The following is a 14803-nucleotide window of genomic DNA, read 5'->3' on the forward strand; positions in this document are numbered from 1 at the left end:
CGGCTCGTCTCGGAGAGAGAAGCGCGCACGAACCCACACCCTCCCGCAACAGAAGCCAGGCAGTGAAGCACGCAGGCCACGTGGCCTGCTACACTTTATTCAGATCCAGGGAGAGTGTTGGGGGGCAAGGTGGGGGGGTGGGGAAAGCGACCAGGGGCCACGGCCCCAAGCAAGCGCTCAGAGCTCAGCGGAGACAAAGATGAACAGCTTGGCCACAAAGGAGCTGACGGTGCCGTGGCGGGACAGGTCCATCTTGATGGTCAGGAGCAAGTCCCGGGGCTCGGGGACCGGCTTGGTGAGGGCCACCACGCCACTGTGGTGGTTCACCTTCTGGGTGGTGAAAAAGCCCTCCTCGTTGCCGCTGGTGATGGCCAGCTGCACGCTGTCCCCGGGGACGGAGCTGGAGGGGCCCATGCGGAAGACCACGGCGGGCACTTGGATGTTGGTGGGGAAAGAGAGGTAGTAGTAGGTTATTCTCAGAGGCAGCTTGGGACACTCTTGAGGCTCAGGGCAAGGCAAGCGCTCACAGCGGCTGCAAGAAAGGGGGGCAGAGACAAGAGGTGCGTTAGGGCGCATTCAGCAAGCGAGAGGGCTACGAGGCAGGAGAAGCGGGGGTGGGGTGGGGGTGGGCTCGGGGGGCCTGCACAGGCCTCCAGCTGCCCCTTGAGGTCATCAGGTAGGTGGGAGGAACACCCCTCACTCACCTGGGGGAGGTGCTGTGGGACCTCAGCCTTGGACTCAGGGATGACCCGCTTCCAACACCCTCGGGGAGGCCGGGGGGCGGGGGACAAAGGTTGTGTCCCCCATCTCACCGGCCGAGCCCCCACCCAGGGACACACTTCTGGGCATTTGCTGCCCTCTGAGTGTCGTCCAGGACCCTGGCCTCTTGCCCGATGGTGGACAGGGTCATAGACAGTGCGTGAGTCTCGGTAAATAAGGCGAAAAGTGTCTCCACCCGAGCCAGCAGGCTGTCCCCCAGATGTGGAGGGCTTGGCTCCTCATCGTGCATTCTCCTGAACACCTGCTACAACCGAGCTAAGAGGGTGTGCCGAGCCCCATTCTCTCCGATGAGGAAGCGGAGGCCCAGAGAGGTGAGCGGCCTTACTGAGGGAGGGAGGGTTGTGTTTGGGTGGATCCCTGCCCCCAGCTCCCACAATGCCACGAAGCCTCGGGACCCAGGGCCAGCACCCCCTGTATGGCCACAGGGCCGAGAATGGTGACAGGGACCACTGCTATCTGCCTGACAGACGGAGCCTGTGATGGTAATTTCCCGTGACAAGACGGGGACAGATTCCCACCTTCTGTGACAGAGGTGGACATAGACTCCAACTTCCAACAGCGGAGTAAGCAAGGTACGATTATCCTTGGACAGCAATGATGAGCAAGTTTCACTTCCCGTGCCAAGACAGAGACAGGGTCCCACTTCCTGAGACCAGAAGGAAGCAGGCTAACTGCCTGTGACAGGATGGACACAGATTGTGACTTCATGTAAAAGGAGACGGATCCTCACACCCCGTGACAGGGGACAGCCAAGTCTGGGGAGACTTCATCTTCTCAGAGGAGACCAGCAGTGAGGACCCACAGGGAGGAAGGCCCTGGAGAGATGGACAGACACAGCGGCTGCCCCAATGGGCTCAGGCGTGGGAACGATTGTGAGGATGGCGCAGGACTGGTGGGGGTGGGGTCCATTCTGGTGGGCATGGGGTTGCTATGGGCACCTAACAACACGACCAGCGATCATGAGTTCTCATTTCCTGCGGCAGACAGGACAGCTTCCAACTTCCTGTGTCGGGATGAGGGCGGGACTATCTTCCTAGGACAAAGCGGAAGCAGATTCCCACGTCCTGTGACAGAACAGGAGGCAGCTCTAACTTCCCGGGACAGGACTTCCTGTGACGAGGCAGGGGCAGGTTCCAATTCCCCGTGACAAGATAGGAGACAGATTCTGACTCCCTGTCGCAGGACAGTGGGAGCTTCCAAATCCCTGTGACAGGCGGGGGACAGGTCCTGCCTGTGCCTCAGGAGTCCCTGGCCCGCCACTCTGAAGCTGGCCGTGGGAAGCAGAGGCCAGGGGGGAGCCTCCCAGAGCTGGCAGAGCCCACCCCCCAGCATTCACCATCTCCACCAGGTCTGCCGCCTGGAGCACCCACCCTCTGTGCCCGACCTCGCCACCCTGCCACGGGTCCCTTTCAGCGTGGGCCCCTTGCCTGTGCTGAGTCTCTCGGTCTTACTTTACACCTGGCCTTCATCAGAGTGGGGTCTTTGACATGGCAGTTCCAGGCTGTGTGTCAGAACTTAGAATAAAAATCTTATCCTTCGCCCAGTCACTCGCCATTCGGAGCGCTCGGACAAAAGGCCCTGGGAGGGAGCCTGTGCAGGTCAGAGCACTGGGAAGGGCCCAGGGGAGATGCCCTGAGAACTACCCTGGCCCCAGCGAAATAGGTGTGCCCCACGTGCAGAGAGGGCTCAGGGAGGGGGCTGTTCCCCCGCAGCGGAGTTTCTCCTGGGCTCCAGCACCAGCTGCCAAGTCTGGGGTCTCCTTCGACTCGGTCATTTCCCTCATCCTAGAACAAGGCAGTGGCCACCACTGGGTTCCAGAGTCAGCCTGCCCTAACTGAAAGCCTTTATAAGCACACACACACCCCAAACCCATCATACACACACACATTACATGTGTACACAAAGCTCACACACACTATACACAGCACCCATTTACACACACCAAACTAATACCCTCTATATACATACCACATATGCACACACAGATCACACATACACACTCTACACACCACACCCACTAGACACGCATACCACACACATCGCATACACACACTCCATACACCAGATACACATCACTACACATTTCACACACACTACACACACCACATATACACAGCGCACACACCGTGCACTGCACATACATGAACCACTGTATTTACTACACACATCATTTACTACACATACACACACCACACGACATACACACATACCACATACTTGAAGCGAACACACCACTCACACTCCAAAGTCAAAGTTAAACTCACGGCCATGGAGCAGACTGACCCACAGTGACCCCTACAGGACAGGGTGGAACTGCCCCTGTGAGTTTCTGTGACTGTGACTCTTTGTGGCAGTGACATCATCTCCTGTCAACTGGCGAAGGGGTGGAGTCTAGTCTGTCAATCAGCTCACAGCTTGAAGACCTCATTTGGGAGGGGCAGAGGGAGATAACTAGCCCACTGGAGGCCAGACACATGCTCACTCTCCACTACACGCTCCTGCGGACAAGCCACATGGAGCTTCACTGATAGCGCCAGAGCCCTGGAGCTGGAGGAGCCACGTGGAGACCCACGCCAGTGCTGAGATGCTTCCACCGTACCTGGATCCACAAGACTTCCCGCCCACTGGCCTGTGATCTTCCTGCATTTGGCATCATTGCATGTGTTGCGTGAGTCTGAAGAGAATTTTATAGACTGGTATCGGGCATGTGGGCTAATATAGGATTTCTGGACTTGATCTGGACTGGGATGTTTTCTCAATGTTCAATTACTCTTTTATATTCACTCATATTAAGCTCTTTCTCATACACACTTGAGTGTCCATGAATTTGCCTCTCTAGTTGACCAAGATTAACACATTCTTTATGGGAGCAGAAAGCCTCATCTTTCTCCCGAGGAGCGGCTGATGATTTTGAACTGCTGATATTACGGTTAACAGCCCAAAGCTTAATCCACTACGCCACTCATACTATACTTACATGTCACACACACCCACACACACTTTGTTCACACACATAAGCAAACATCACATACATGAGCCCTCATCATACTACACACACATACACTACACACACGCATCTCACACCCACCCACATCCCCATACATGCTAAATTCACACACCAAACCTCATCCCACAGACACACACTCAAGTGCACAGTACACGCCCCCAGTTCTCCACAGGGGGAGGGGGGAGGGCTGTGCTACTTCCCCCTGAGATCTGCACCCCATCCAAGGACGACTTTCGAGGCGCCCTATGAAAGCCTTAACCCGGCCGGCGGAGAACGTGAAAAGCACGGGGTGTGTGCACTGCTCAGCCCCGCTCCCAGGGCCGCCACATGCCAGAGCGGCACACCCTCCCCAGGAACCAGACCCTGGTCATTCCCGGGAGCTCCCCAAGCCTCCCTGAGGCTGACTCAGGGTCTTAGGGCCATCTGACTCCTAGCAGACCACTGGCCCACGATGCGCGACCCCTCTGCCTCTCGAGTTCCGGGATGCCCTCCTGTCGTGGGGGCCTGGGTGCCACCAAGTCAATGCTGACTCAGAGTGACCCACGTGACAAGGGAGAACTGCCCCCCCCCCCCGGGGATCTTCCAAGGTCATTATCTTTAAGAGCCCGGTGACACTTTGCATTCAGCATCGGGCTGCTCACCGCCGGGCCGCTGCTCCATCAGTAAAGCCATACAGGCTCACGGGGAGTTGTTGTGACTTTGGGGGTGGGGCTCGGGGATTCATCTTGGTGGAAGGAGATCTCCAGGCCTTTCTTCCTCAGAACGACTGGTGGGTCCGAGCCACCGGCCTTAACCATTGTGGCTCTTCAAGTCTCTCCTGCTCCATGCCCACTTTATTAGAACATTCCAGAATTGACAGCACTTCAGAGCTTAACTACTGCATGAGACCAGCTGCCTGACAGAGGGACACAGCACATACCCCTTGGTCCATCTCAGTCAGGATGGGACGGGTTGTCTCGTCGAATCTAGTTCACAGGCTGGGCACCAGCACCCCGTCACCCAGACGCCAGAGGGCATGCACCCTGGGCTCTGCATTCGGCGCCTGTTAGACTGAGCTGCACACTCAACAATAGCCGTGCCCTGATGGCTCAGCTCCACACCCTCAATCAGGACACCCAAGTCCCATGAACACACAGTCACGGGCAGAACCAGCGACAAACAACCACACCTTCCAGGCGTGTCCTCAACCAAACGCACCCGCCATCTTGGCCACACCGGCTGGCCATCTATATTTCTCTCTGCTGGGCATCTCTGAGTCCGCTGCTCTTGTCATTCTGGAAACCAGCCTCAGAGACTGGCCAAAGCAGAGGGGACGCCAAGCGCCCAACCCTGTCTGTCTGTCCACCCTCAGGCTAAAGTCATCCCCCTAGGGGAGGAAATGGTCAAGGTTCTGCCGATCGAGAGGATGCGTCTATCCCACGGTGGGCCTTGGTAGCGGAGGAGACCCCTCTGAGGGTGGGAGGGAGTCACGTGGTCAGGTCCTAGGGGGCTTGCTGCATTGGGGAGGCTGGGCCTGGCGCAGCTGACCCAGACAGGGAGGAGGAGGAGAACCTGCAGGCCCAGGAGAGACTCACACAGGGAAGCCTAGGATGGAGGAGATGGGGGTGCAGATGAGGAGGGAGGCAGAGGGGGCAGGAAAGAAACAGACAGAGACTCTAACTCCTTCCTGTCTGGGCTCCCTGAGCCAGTGTGTCCTGTGACCTCCTGGTGCCACCACAGAGCTGATGGGCGCTGTCCTCCCAAACACAGCTCTTTCTGGTTTTGAAACCTCGTTCCAAGATCGGGAAAGGACAGTCTCCTCGAAGACCCTCAGAGGACAAAGCAAAGGCGACATCAAACCAGGGCCATCGGCAGATCGCGACTCACGGCACCCCTTGGGGTGGCGAGTAGAACTGAGCTGGAACCCCCACCCTGTCGGCTCCCCCCATGGTCCTCAGAGAGGCCAAGGGGATGTCACATAAAAATGTCAAGCCCCTCTGGTTAGGGCTGGCTGGTCCCCCTCCCTGTCACTTGTCAGTGACTCCTAGCCTGGAGCAGTCCCCCTCAGCTGAGTCAACCCCTGGGGACCATCAGACTGAGGGGTCCAGGCCCAGGCCGGCTTCTTCTGCCCGGATGCTAAGCTTCAGACTGCTCCCTGCCTCATGACACGAGTCAAGAAATGAGAGCACTGCTACCAGAGGGACCCCGAAACCCCTGTATGTGAACATCATGTCCCCTCATCGTCCTCTCCTCGCCCCTGCACCTGTCTCTCCCAGTAGAGAGGCACCACCTCCATCCAGGCCCCCCGGGTGGTACACACGGTTTGCACTCGACTACCATAAAGGCCGGCGGTTCCAGCCCACCCGATGGTCCCACGGAAGAAAGGCCAGACAACCTGCCTTCTGGAGAGATGAGAGCCAAGGAAGGAACCACTGGATGGAAAAACAGTGTGTTCCCTATAGATCCTTCACCCAAATCACAATGAAAAAAAATTACAAGGAAACCCCTCTGCTCGCTGTGAGTTAGAACTCACAGCAAGATGGGGGTCACATAGTGTTTGGGGCCAGCAGCGGTTCCATGAAAAGACTGCTTGCTTCTATCACAAGGAAGAGACGAGCCAGTCAGGGTGCAGTGTAGCACCGATGAAACATACAAACTTCCTCTAGTTCTTTAATGCTTCCCCCCACCACTATCATGATCCCAATTCTACCTTACAAATCCAGCTAGACCAAATAAGAGTTGGAAACACAGGGAATCCAGGACAGATAAACCCCTCAGGACTGATAATGAGAGAAGTATTACCAGGTGGGGGGGACGGAGAAAGGGGAAACCAATCACAAGGATCTACCTATAACCCCATCCCAGGGGGATGGGCAACAGAAAAGTGTGTGAAGGGAGACAGTGGACAGTCTAAGACATGAAAAAATAATAATAATTTATAAATTATGAACAGTTTATTTGGAAGGGGGAAAAATGAGCTGATACCAAGGGTTCAAGTAGAAAGAAAATGTTTTGAGAATGATGGCAACATATGTACAAATGTGCTTGACACAATGGATGGATGATGGATTGTGATAAGAGCTGTAAGAGCCCCCAATAAAATGATTTCAAATAAAAGACTTCTTGCCTTCCACGGGAGAGACCTGGGATCCATTCCCGGCGAAGGCACGTGGTGCAGCCACCAGCTGTCTGAAAGTGGAGGCTCGTGCGTGGCTCGGGTACTGGACAGGTCTCCGTGGAGCTGACGCACTGAGACAGACTAGGAAGGAAAGGCCTGGCCACGGGTTCTGTAACGCTCACAGCCACTGGAATCCCACGTGGAGCAGTTCCATATGTACCACATGGGGTCATCACATGTCGGGACCGGCGGCAGGGCCGAGGCCTTTGTTATTCCTTTTCAGGAGACTCTGAAACCTCTAATCCTCAGGACTTTCCAAACCAGGTGTATCTGGTAGAATGGGACCCAGAGGGGCCAGGGCACCACCCAAGGCCTGGCCCCAGGGAACGAGGGAGCCATTAAAAAAAGCATCCCAGCATGGCCTCAGGGATCAGGTGCCAGTCATGACCCTTCACAGCCCAAGACTGGCTTGTTGGATCTGGGGTGAGCTTCGGGGACACACAGCAGAGAGGGGCCCCACAGGAACCTTCACTCACAGGGAGGTTGGAGGGCCGCTCCTCCCCCAGGTCAGGAACCAGGGCCCTTACTAAGAAAACACTGAGCAGTGACACAAACACGAGGGGACGCCAGCCGACTGACTGACTGACTGACTGACATACCCAAAGCCTCCCTTCCCAGAACACAACGGACCTTTCCAGAACACCAGGGCAAGCCCCAGTGTTTGCAGTCAGAACCTCACCCCGTCTCTGGCTCCAGCCCACTTCCCCAGTCTCTGCTCACCGCTGGCCACTGGGTGGCACCTGTGAGCAGGCGTTCATAGCCCAAACCACTGCTTTCTGGTCATCTGGCTCCCCGCGACCCTGTAGGTCAGGGTAGAACTGCCCTGTGGGTTTCCTGTGGGGCAGAACGCCTATCTTTCTCCCGATGAGCAGGTGGCAGTTTCCCACTGCTGACCTTGCAGTTAGTTAGCAGCTCAAGGGCTTCTCTGAACAAAGACACTGCCAGACGGCAAGGGGACACTCTGGAATGACTCTCATGACGGCTAGGACTCAGAGCCGTCCACCTGCTCTGGGAGGACACGGCTTGGACCAGGGACTGTGCCCAACTTCTACCTTGCCCTTATCAGAATCCCCGCTTTGCGTGGCTAAGAAGTCTGATGAAACTGCAGCATGGGGGCACGCAGCCACCTGACACTTACGGGCCACCTACCGGGCAGAAATGCAGCGCCCAGGTTTGTCCCCAACCCCCCTCCTCCCCTATCACTGTCCTGTGTCCACACACCCCCCCCCGCTCCCCTCCCCTTCCTGCCTGCTCCAGCCTCCTCACTGCTGGGACCTTTTCTTCCCCATTAATCCCCTGGGTCCACACCCCAGGCCAGTCCTTCCACCCTACCCACACCTCACTTCCAGCGCCCCCCAACTGAGCATTCTAGAACTAACTCCCCGGTAACTACCTGTTGCACTCCGAGCCAGGGGTGGGGGCATGCACACAGTAGGCATTTGGTGAGCTCATCCCAAACAAGCAAATGCTTTCTCAGCAGTGTGTATGTGTGTGTGTGTGTGTGTGTGTGTGTGTGTGTGTGTGTGTGAGAGAGAGAGAGAGAGAGAGAGAGAGAGAGAGAGAGAGAGAGAGAGAGAGAGAGAGAGAGAGAGAGAGAGAGAGAGAGAAGGCCCCCATGGCACCAGGAGGCAGGAGGCAGTGTGGGCAGAGCTGGTTCTGCTGCCTCGGACTTGGGAGGAGGTGGGTACAGACACAGCACCAGGGCCTCCGCCTCCTGCGTGGGTCTCCGGGCGCATCTAAGTTCCAAATCAGACACAGTAACCCATCCTCCAGAGACCCAGGGCCCCGAGCCACCAAAGGTCAGGGAGCGAACAAGCTAGCGCCTGTGACCAAAGGCCAGAAGGCCTCTCAGTGACTCCGCACCCCCATCACTGCCCACTGGGAACTGTGTGACCACGGGCTGCTTGGTATGCTGCCTGCAGCAGACCCGGGCACAGTCAGGCCAGGTAGGAAGCCGGGTGTGTGTGTGGGGGTGCTTTTTGACCAGACAGAGCTGTTGCCAGAGGAACATGCAGGCTCGTTGGGGAGGAGGGTGTAGCCAGCAGCCAACACCTCTAGAGTTCAACAGAAGACACAGGTTTCAGGGGAGACCAGAGACATCTGAGCACTGGAAGCCAGGCCGAGCCCGGGCAGTCACCCTCTGCTGAGCAGGGGCACCTCGGGGAGGGCCAGCCTGGCTCCCCGTCAGGCTTGGACAGACTTTAGCAGGTAACAGAGCCACTGAGAGTCTAATGAGAGACGACACACACTGGAGACCTTGGACACATGACACCTCGCTACATGCTCCCTCTGCATCACTGGGGGAACTTTCCGTGCTGGGTCAGTGGGGTCACAAGGCACGCTCCTGAAGCAGGTCAGCCCTGGAGCTGTGTTTAAAACCACGGCGGCCATCTGAGACTGGCTGGGGTCTTCTAGGGGCAGAGTGCCGTGGTAAGGGCCAGGCCTGCAGGCTCCCCTGAGGAAGGAGCTCGGGGCACCCCCATAGGGCACTATGAGGCTGGGGAGAGTAGGCATACAGAGACACAAGCCACACGGTAGGAGGTGAGAGAGCGAGGGAGTGGCCAGGCTGGGTCCCTCGAGAATACCACCCTGACAGGTCACGTGGGTCCGCAGCTCGTGGCTGTCCAACAGGGAGGGCGCCACCACTTCTGGCTCAGCTGGGGAGATGGCCCCCACTCTGGCCTCTCTCTGGTCTCACTGGGGAGGAAAGGGGGCTGCCCAGGGGTGAGCCCGCTGACCTCATTCAAAGGCACAACCTCGCCGGCCTGAGGGGTCTGAGACTAGAAGCACTGATCTTCCAATGCGGAGACCTCAGAGGGGGCTGGGGCCTGGGCCCCAGAAAGGCACCACAGAGCATCAGGCCCGAGACCGAGGGACTTACGTGTCTGCGGAGCGGCGGTAATTCGGGGGGCAGGTGAAGGAGAGGCAGCGGAAGCCGCCCTGGATGTTGAAGCAGGTCTCGTTGACCGAGCAGTTGTGGATGCCGGTCACGCACTCGTCAACATCTGCAAACAAGCAGAGGCCGGGGCTCAGGAAGCTTCCAGACACAGGCAGCCCGACCTCCCACCAAGCAGGACCTTCAGGAACTGCTCTGCCCTGGCCAGCCCTTTGGTTCAAGGGCATTCATGTTGATGGGATGTCACCTGGACGTACAGTCAGGAGAGGATAGACCGGCCCCTGGGGAAGGACGTCACGCTTGGTAAAGTAGAGGGGCAGCGAAGGAGAGGAAGGGCCTTGACGAGATGGACGGACACGGGGCCTGCAACAACGGGCTCCAACATAACTGTGAGGATGGAGTGTGCGGGACCAGGCCCTGTGGTGTTTGTTTGGATCCGTGCCCGGGGGCAGGGGGTGTCTCTGTGTCTGGGTGCAGGAACCCACCCGAAGGCCCCAACAACACGGACTTCGTATTCACATTCCTTGACTGACCCACGCCGTCCTCACAATTCCTGAGGCCAGTGGTCTACTGACACCTTCGGGAGACGCTAGGACACCTGCCTAAGGGCACCCATGTCATAAGTGGCACAGCCAGACAGGCTGGCGCCCGGTGCAGCCCCAAACGACCAGCCCCTCCTTCACTTCCTCACGCCGGCATCTGACCTGTCAGGGCTCGCCCCAAATTACAGGGGAGTGAATGGAGGCCCAAAGGGGCCTTCAGAAAGTTTGCGGAAAATGTGATGGAATGATAATGGCATTTCCCCAATGGCAGTGACACCATCTCCTGTCAACTTGAGAAGGGGTGGAGTCTAGCCTGTCCATCAGGTCGCAGCTTGATGACCTCATTTGGAGGCACAATGGCGATAAACAGCTCACTGGAGACCAGACCCACTCTGCCTTCTCTTTCTTGCATATGAGACACTCAGAAAGCTGGAGGAGTGTTGAGATGCTTCCACTGCCACTGGATCCACAAGACCACCTTTCTACCCACTGGCCTGTGATCTTCCTGCATTCCGCATCATTGCATGTTACATGAGTCTGAAGAGGAAATTACAGACTAGTATCAGACATATGGGCTAATATCGGACTCTGGACTTGATCTGGACTGGGCTGTTTCTTAATTACTCTTTGACATGGGAGGTCTCTGGATTTGTTTTTCTAGCCAACCCAGACTAACACACTCCACGAGCCTCTTGAAGTGCCTCCTCGCTATCAACCAGGAGAAAGATGGATCTTTCTGCTCCCATAAAGCTATGGCCTCGGAAACCAGAGGCAGTTCTACCCTGTCCTATGCACCGGGGTCGCCGTGAGCAGAATCAACGGCAGTGAGTCACTCAGTGTCTGTAGGAGGGGATGCCAGTTCAGGCCAGACCATCAAGGGCATGATAGGATAGGAGTCATCCCTCCTCTCACACACATCCGGGGGCAGCAGACGTGGGGTCCAGGGAATACCCAGGTAAGAGAAGCTACAAAGAACATGCCCTAAATCAAGGGGATATCTTCCTGCCGAGTCTGAGAGGACGCAGACCTGAGGCCAGGGGGAGGAGGCCTGATCAGGACCAGGAGAGGCGAACGCAGCAAACCGATCGAAGGTCTACACAAGCCCCTGCCTACCCTTGACCACAGCCCCCTCTCGAGGACCCACAGAAGCAGAACTCAGGATCCACGTAGGGGGTTCATGAGGGACAGACTGGGTGACTCCAACCCCTGTGACTGACTGTGTTTCAGGGACAGTGAATCAGGATGGTTCTGGAACCTTCCGTTTTTTTATGTCTCAGTGAAAAGGCACAGGAGGCCAAAGTGCCCCTCAGAAGCAGGCACCAAACACAGGTCAGACGTTCCAGGCCCCTCTCAGCTAGCCCTTGTGGGAGCAGGGTGGGGGGCGGCCAGGCCAGGCCCTCACAGCTGTTACTGTCCACAAACACAGGCTTTGAGCTTAATGTTCTCATACCCTATGGGGTGTTGAAACTATGTGGTGGGCCCTCAGGATAGCGGGCCCCCCCATCTGGGGCTTGACATTCCTCACTTAGCCCTGGGCCCACATTAAGAGCTGAATGGGGAGGCAGGAGGCCCAGGAAGACAGGGCCACATCCCAAGAGCTGTCTGCCCACCCTGGCTTCCAGGAGGCAGCAGAGGTCAGCTGGTGAAGAGGCAGGTATGTGAGAGCCAGATGGGGGCAGGACACAAAACCCCTATCTCCCAATGCCCCTTAGTCTGAGTGGCTCCCGGGGCAGTTTGTACCTAGCACCCCAGTGGAGCCCCGGCGGCCCTCAAACTCACCTTGGCAGTTGCGGCCATTGGAGGCCAGCCTGTAGCCGGACGAGGGGCAGCTGCACTGGAAGCTTCCGGGGATGTTGATGCAGCGGTAGGAGCAGATGTGGCCCCCAGTGGGCAGGGCACACTCGTCGATGTCTGGAACAGGAAGATCCACTTGTCATCCCACAGCTGGGCAACCAGCATGGGACCCGCCCCTAACCCCATGCCCCTAGTCCCTGCCAGCCAGTGATCAGGACCCAGGAGTTCACTTGGGACTGGAGCGAGGAGGTGGGTCCAGGCCCATTTAATGGAAGGAAAACGGGGGTAGAGAGAGAGGAGGGAGAGCCTGGGATCACACAGGTTTGTGATGCAAAGTGTTTTGTCTTTTTTTTTGGGGGGGAGCAGCTACACAGAGTGGGGAGAAGCCTCAGAGCTTCAGGAGGGGCACAACAGTAGTGGGCACCCTGCTGTGAATTTATCAACAGCCAATCACAAACGGCCAGTGAGTCCTGGGATTCTACCCTCTAACAAACATCTACCATAAGCAGATGCTAGAGGACCGGTTACCTGGGCAGGAGGGAAGGGGAGAGGGGAACCAGCGTTTGGAAAGCAGTGAGGGTTTGCTGAGGAGCCCCTGGTGGTGCACTGAGCTAAGCAGGGGGGACTGCTAACTGCAAAGTGGGCAGTTCAACGCCACCAGGTGCGCTGTGGGCGAAAGCTGAGGTTACCTGCTCCCTTAGAAATTCAGTCTCAGAACCCCCATACACGGTTGTTGAGAATCAGAATCCACTCAATGGCAGTGGCCTTATGTGCATCCAGCACGGGGAGTCTTGGTAGCAAGGTGGCTTAAGGGTGAGGCTGCTAAGCACAGAGTGGGCTGGTGAAGCCCCCCAGCCACTTGCAGAAGAAAGATGAGGCTGTCTGTTCCTGTAAAGACTACCAGTCTGGGAAACCACAGGCAGTTTACCTTGTCCTAGAGGGTCACTGTGGGATACAGGAAAGTTATTCCCCAGGTTGCCCCCCCACGTGATATGCCAAACCTAAGGTGCTGCTTGCTAACACATGGTCCATGGAATACGCTTGGAGGTCAGATACTTAAAGGGGTTATCAGCCATCTAGGGCACTCAGACCCTATTGTCTGTCCCACCCTAGGTGGGGCCCACTCCCTGCTGATAATGATATGGATTGAAGGAGAGCCCAAAGACAAGGTCCAGCCAACTCAGGGAGGATCAAGGTTAGGCTGCCACCTTGACTTTAGAGTCCGCCCATCTAGTCACATGTACACCCCAAGCCTGTCCCCCTCCTGTTGCATGTATGCCTATAGTACAACCCCTTCCTGTCAGGATGTAATTGGAGGGGGGGCGGGGCTTGCACGTCCAGGAAGTATACATAAGCTGTGATGGGAAATATAGTTGCTTTGTCTGTACAGACCTGGCTGCTGTGGCCGTCCCAGAGGTGAGAGAGTGCATGCTTTTTTTTGGTTTAATGTCTCTTTAATTTTATCCCTCAATTCCACAACCGCCCCTTGCACCCATTCCATTGTGGGGGTTGATGCCCCACAGGTCGCTCAGTCAGAATCCACTCAGTGGCAGTGGGCTTGATTTTGGTGATTGAACGGTTGACACCAAACACCCCTGGATGGATGCATAACACAGTTCCTATACTCGGAGTCACTGGTTACATGTCCCTGCTCAACGTGTTCCCTCACGAAGCGATCACTGAAGATACGGGTACTACAGCAAGTGTGGTGAAGAAACCAGATGGTGCCCAACTATTAGAAAGAATAATGTCTGGGACCTTATAGGCTTGTCTCAAAACAAGCAGCCCTTTAAGTGAGGTATCAACTAAGTCCACATGGAAGAAGCACACCAGTCCATGTGATCTAAGGATGGCACATAACGAAAACCAAATCCAAAGGAGGGGATGGTTTCAGAGTTTAGCCTGAGAACATCTAGTTTGCAGAAGGCTATGGATGCCATTGGAAGCCCAAAATCCACTTGCAGGAAAGGGCTTAAGTGGAGAGCAAATGCTCTGATGAGGGCAAAGAATGCACAGATGTGCTTTATACAATTGATATATGTATGGATTGTGATAAGAGTTGTATGAGTCCCTAATAAAATGTTTAAAAAAAAAAAAGAATTTAGCCTCTGGTGAATCCCCTCTCAACATAGGCTTTGGTTGTGGATAGTCTTGCTATCTGACAGAGAACATTGTAAAAACACTATGGCAGATGTGGTCGGGTTAAAATTATATATCTTATCAGTTGATCTCCCTTTTGACCCATTTTTAAAGCTGTTCCAATTTTTTCATATTTTCTGCTTTTTTTCCCAATTGAGGTTTTTCTCTGTTTTGTCACGGTCGTTGGTGTTTGTTTATTCCTGTTTGTTTCCTGTGTATATGGAACCTGGGGCAGAGACATTAACTCATGGATGATCGACTAGCGACCGGGGAGGGGAGATGGGGGAAATGGAGAGCTAACCACTAGTACAAGAGGAAAGGTGTTCTGAAGTTGATTGTGCTGGTTGCACCAATTTCCTGAATACGATTGAACAATTAAGTTGTACGACACGGGAAGTATATACATGCTGATGAAACTATTCTTAACAACGTCGACTTGGCAAATGTCGAGTTACGCATCCTTGAGCACACACACAACAGTCTCAACT

The 14803-nt window shown here is 55.8% G+C and overlaps 1 protein-coding gene across 2 annotated transcripts in view; it reads right to left on the reverse strand.

Moving 5' to 3' along the window:
* Positions 1-14803, reverse strand: part of FBLN1 (fibulin 1) — a 97007-nt gene that overhangs the window by 49015 nt on the left and 33189 nt on the right. Inside the window, exons 13-15 of one of the 2 annotated variants that reach the window (XM_075553504.1) lie at positions 12162-12293; positions 9826-9949; positions 64-532 (exon numbers count right to left, since the gene is read on the reverse strand). In XM_075553504.1, coding sequence (XP_075409619.1) covers positions 178-532; positions 9826-9949; positions 12162-12293 — 611 coding nt within the window. In that variant the 3' untranslated portion in view covers positions 64-177. Of the gene's footprint in view, positions 1-63; positions 533-9825; positions 9950-12161; positions 12294-14803 lie in introns of those variants that run through there. The other variant, XM_075553503.1, reaches the window with a different exon arrangement.

This window comes from Tenrec ecaudatus, chromosome 6, assembly GCF_050624435.1.
Source record: "Tenrec ecaudatus isolate mTenEca1 chromosome 6, mTenEca1.hap1, whole genome shotgun sequence".
NCBI classification, from domain to species: domain Eukaryota; kingdom Metazoa; phylum Chordata; class Mammalia; order Afrosoricida; family Tenrecidae; genus Tenrec; species Tenrec ecaudatus.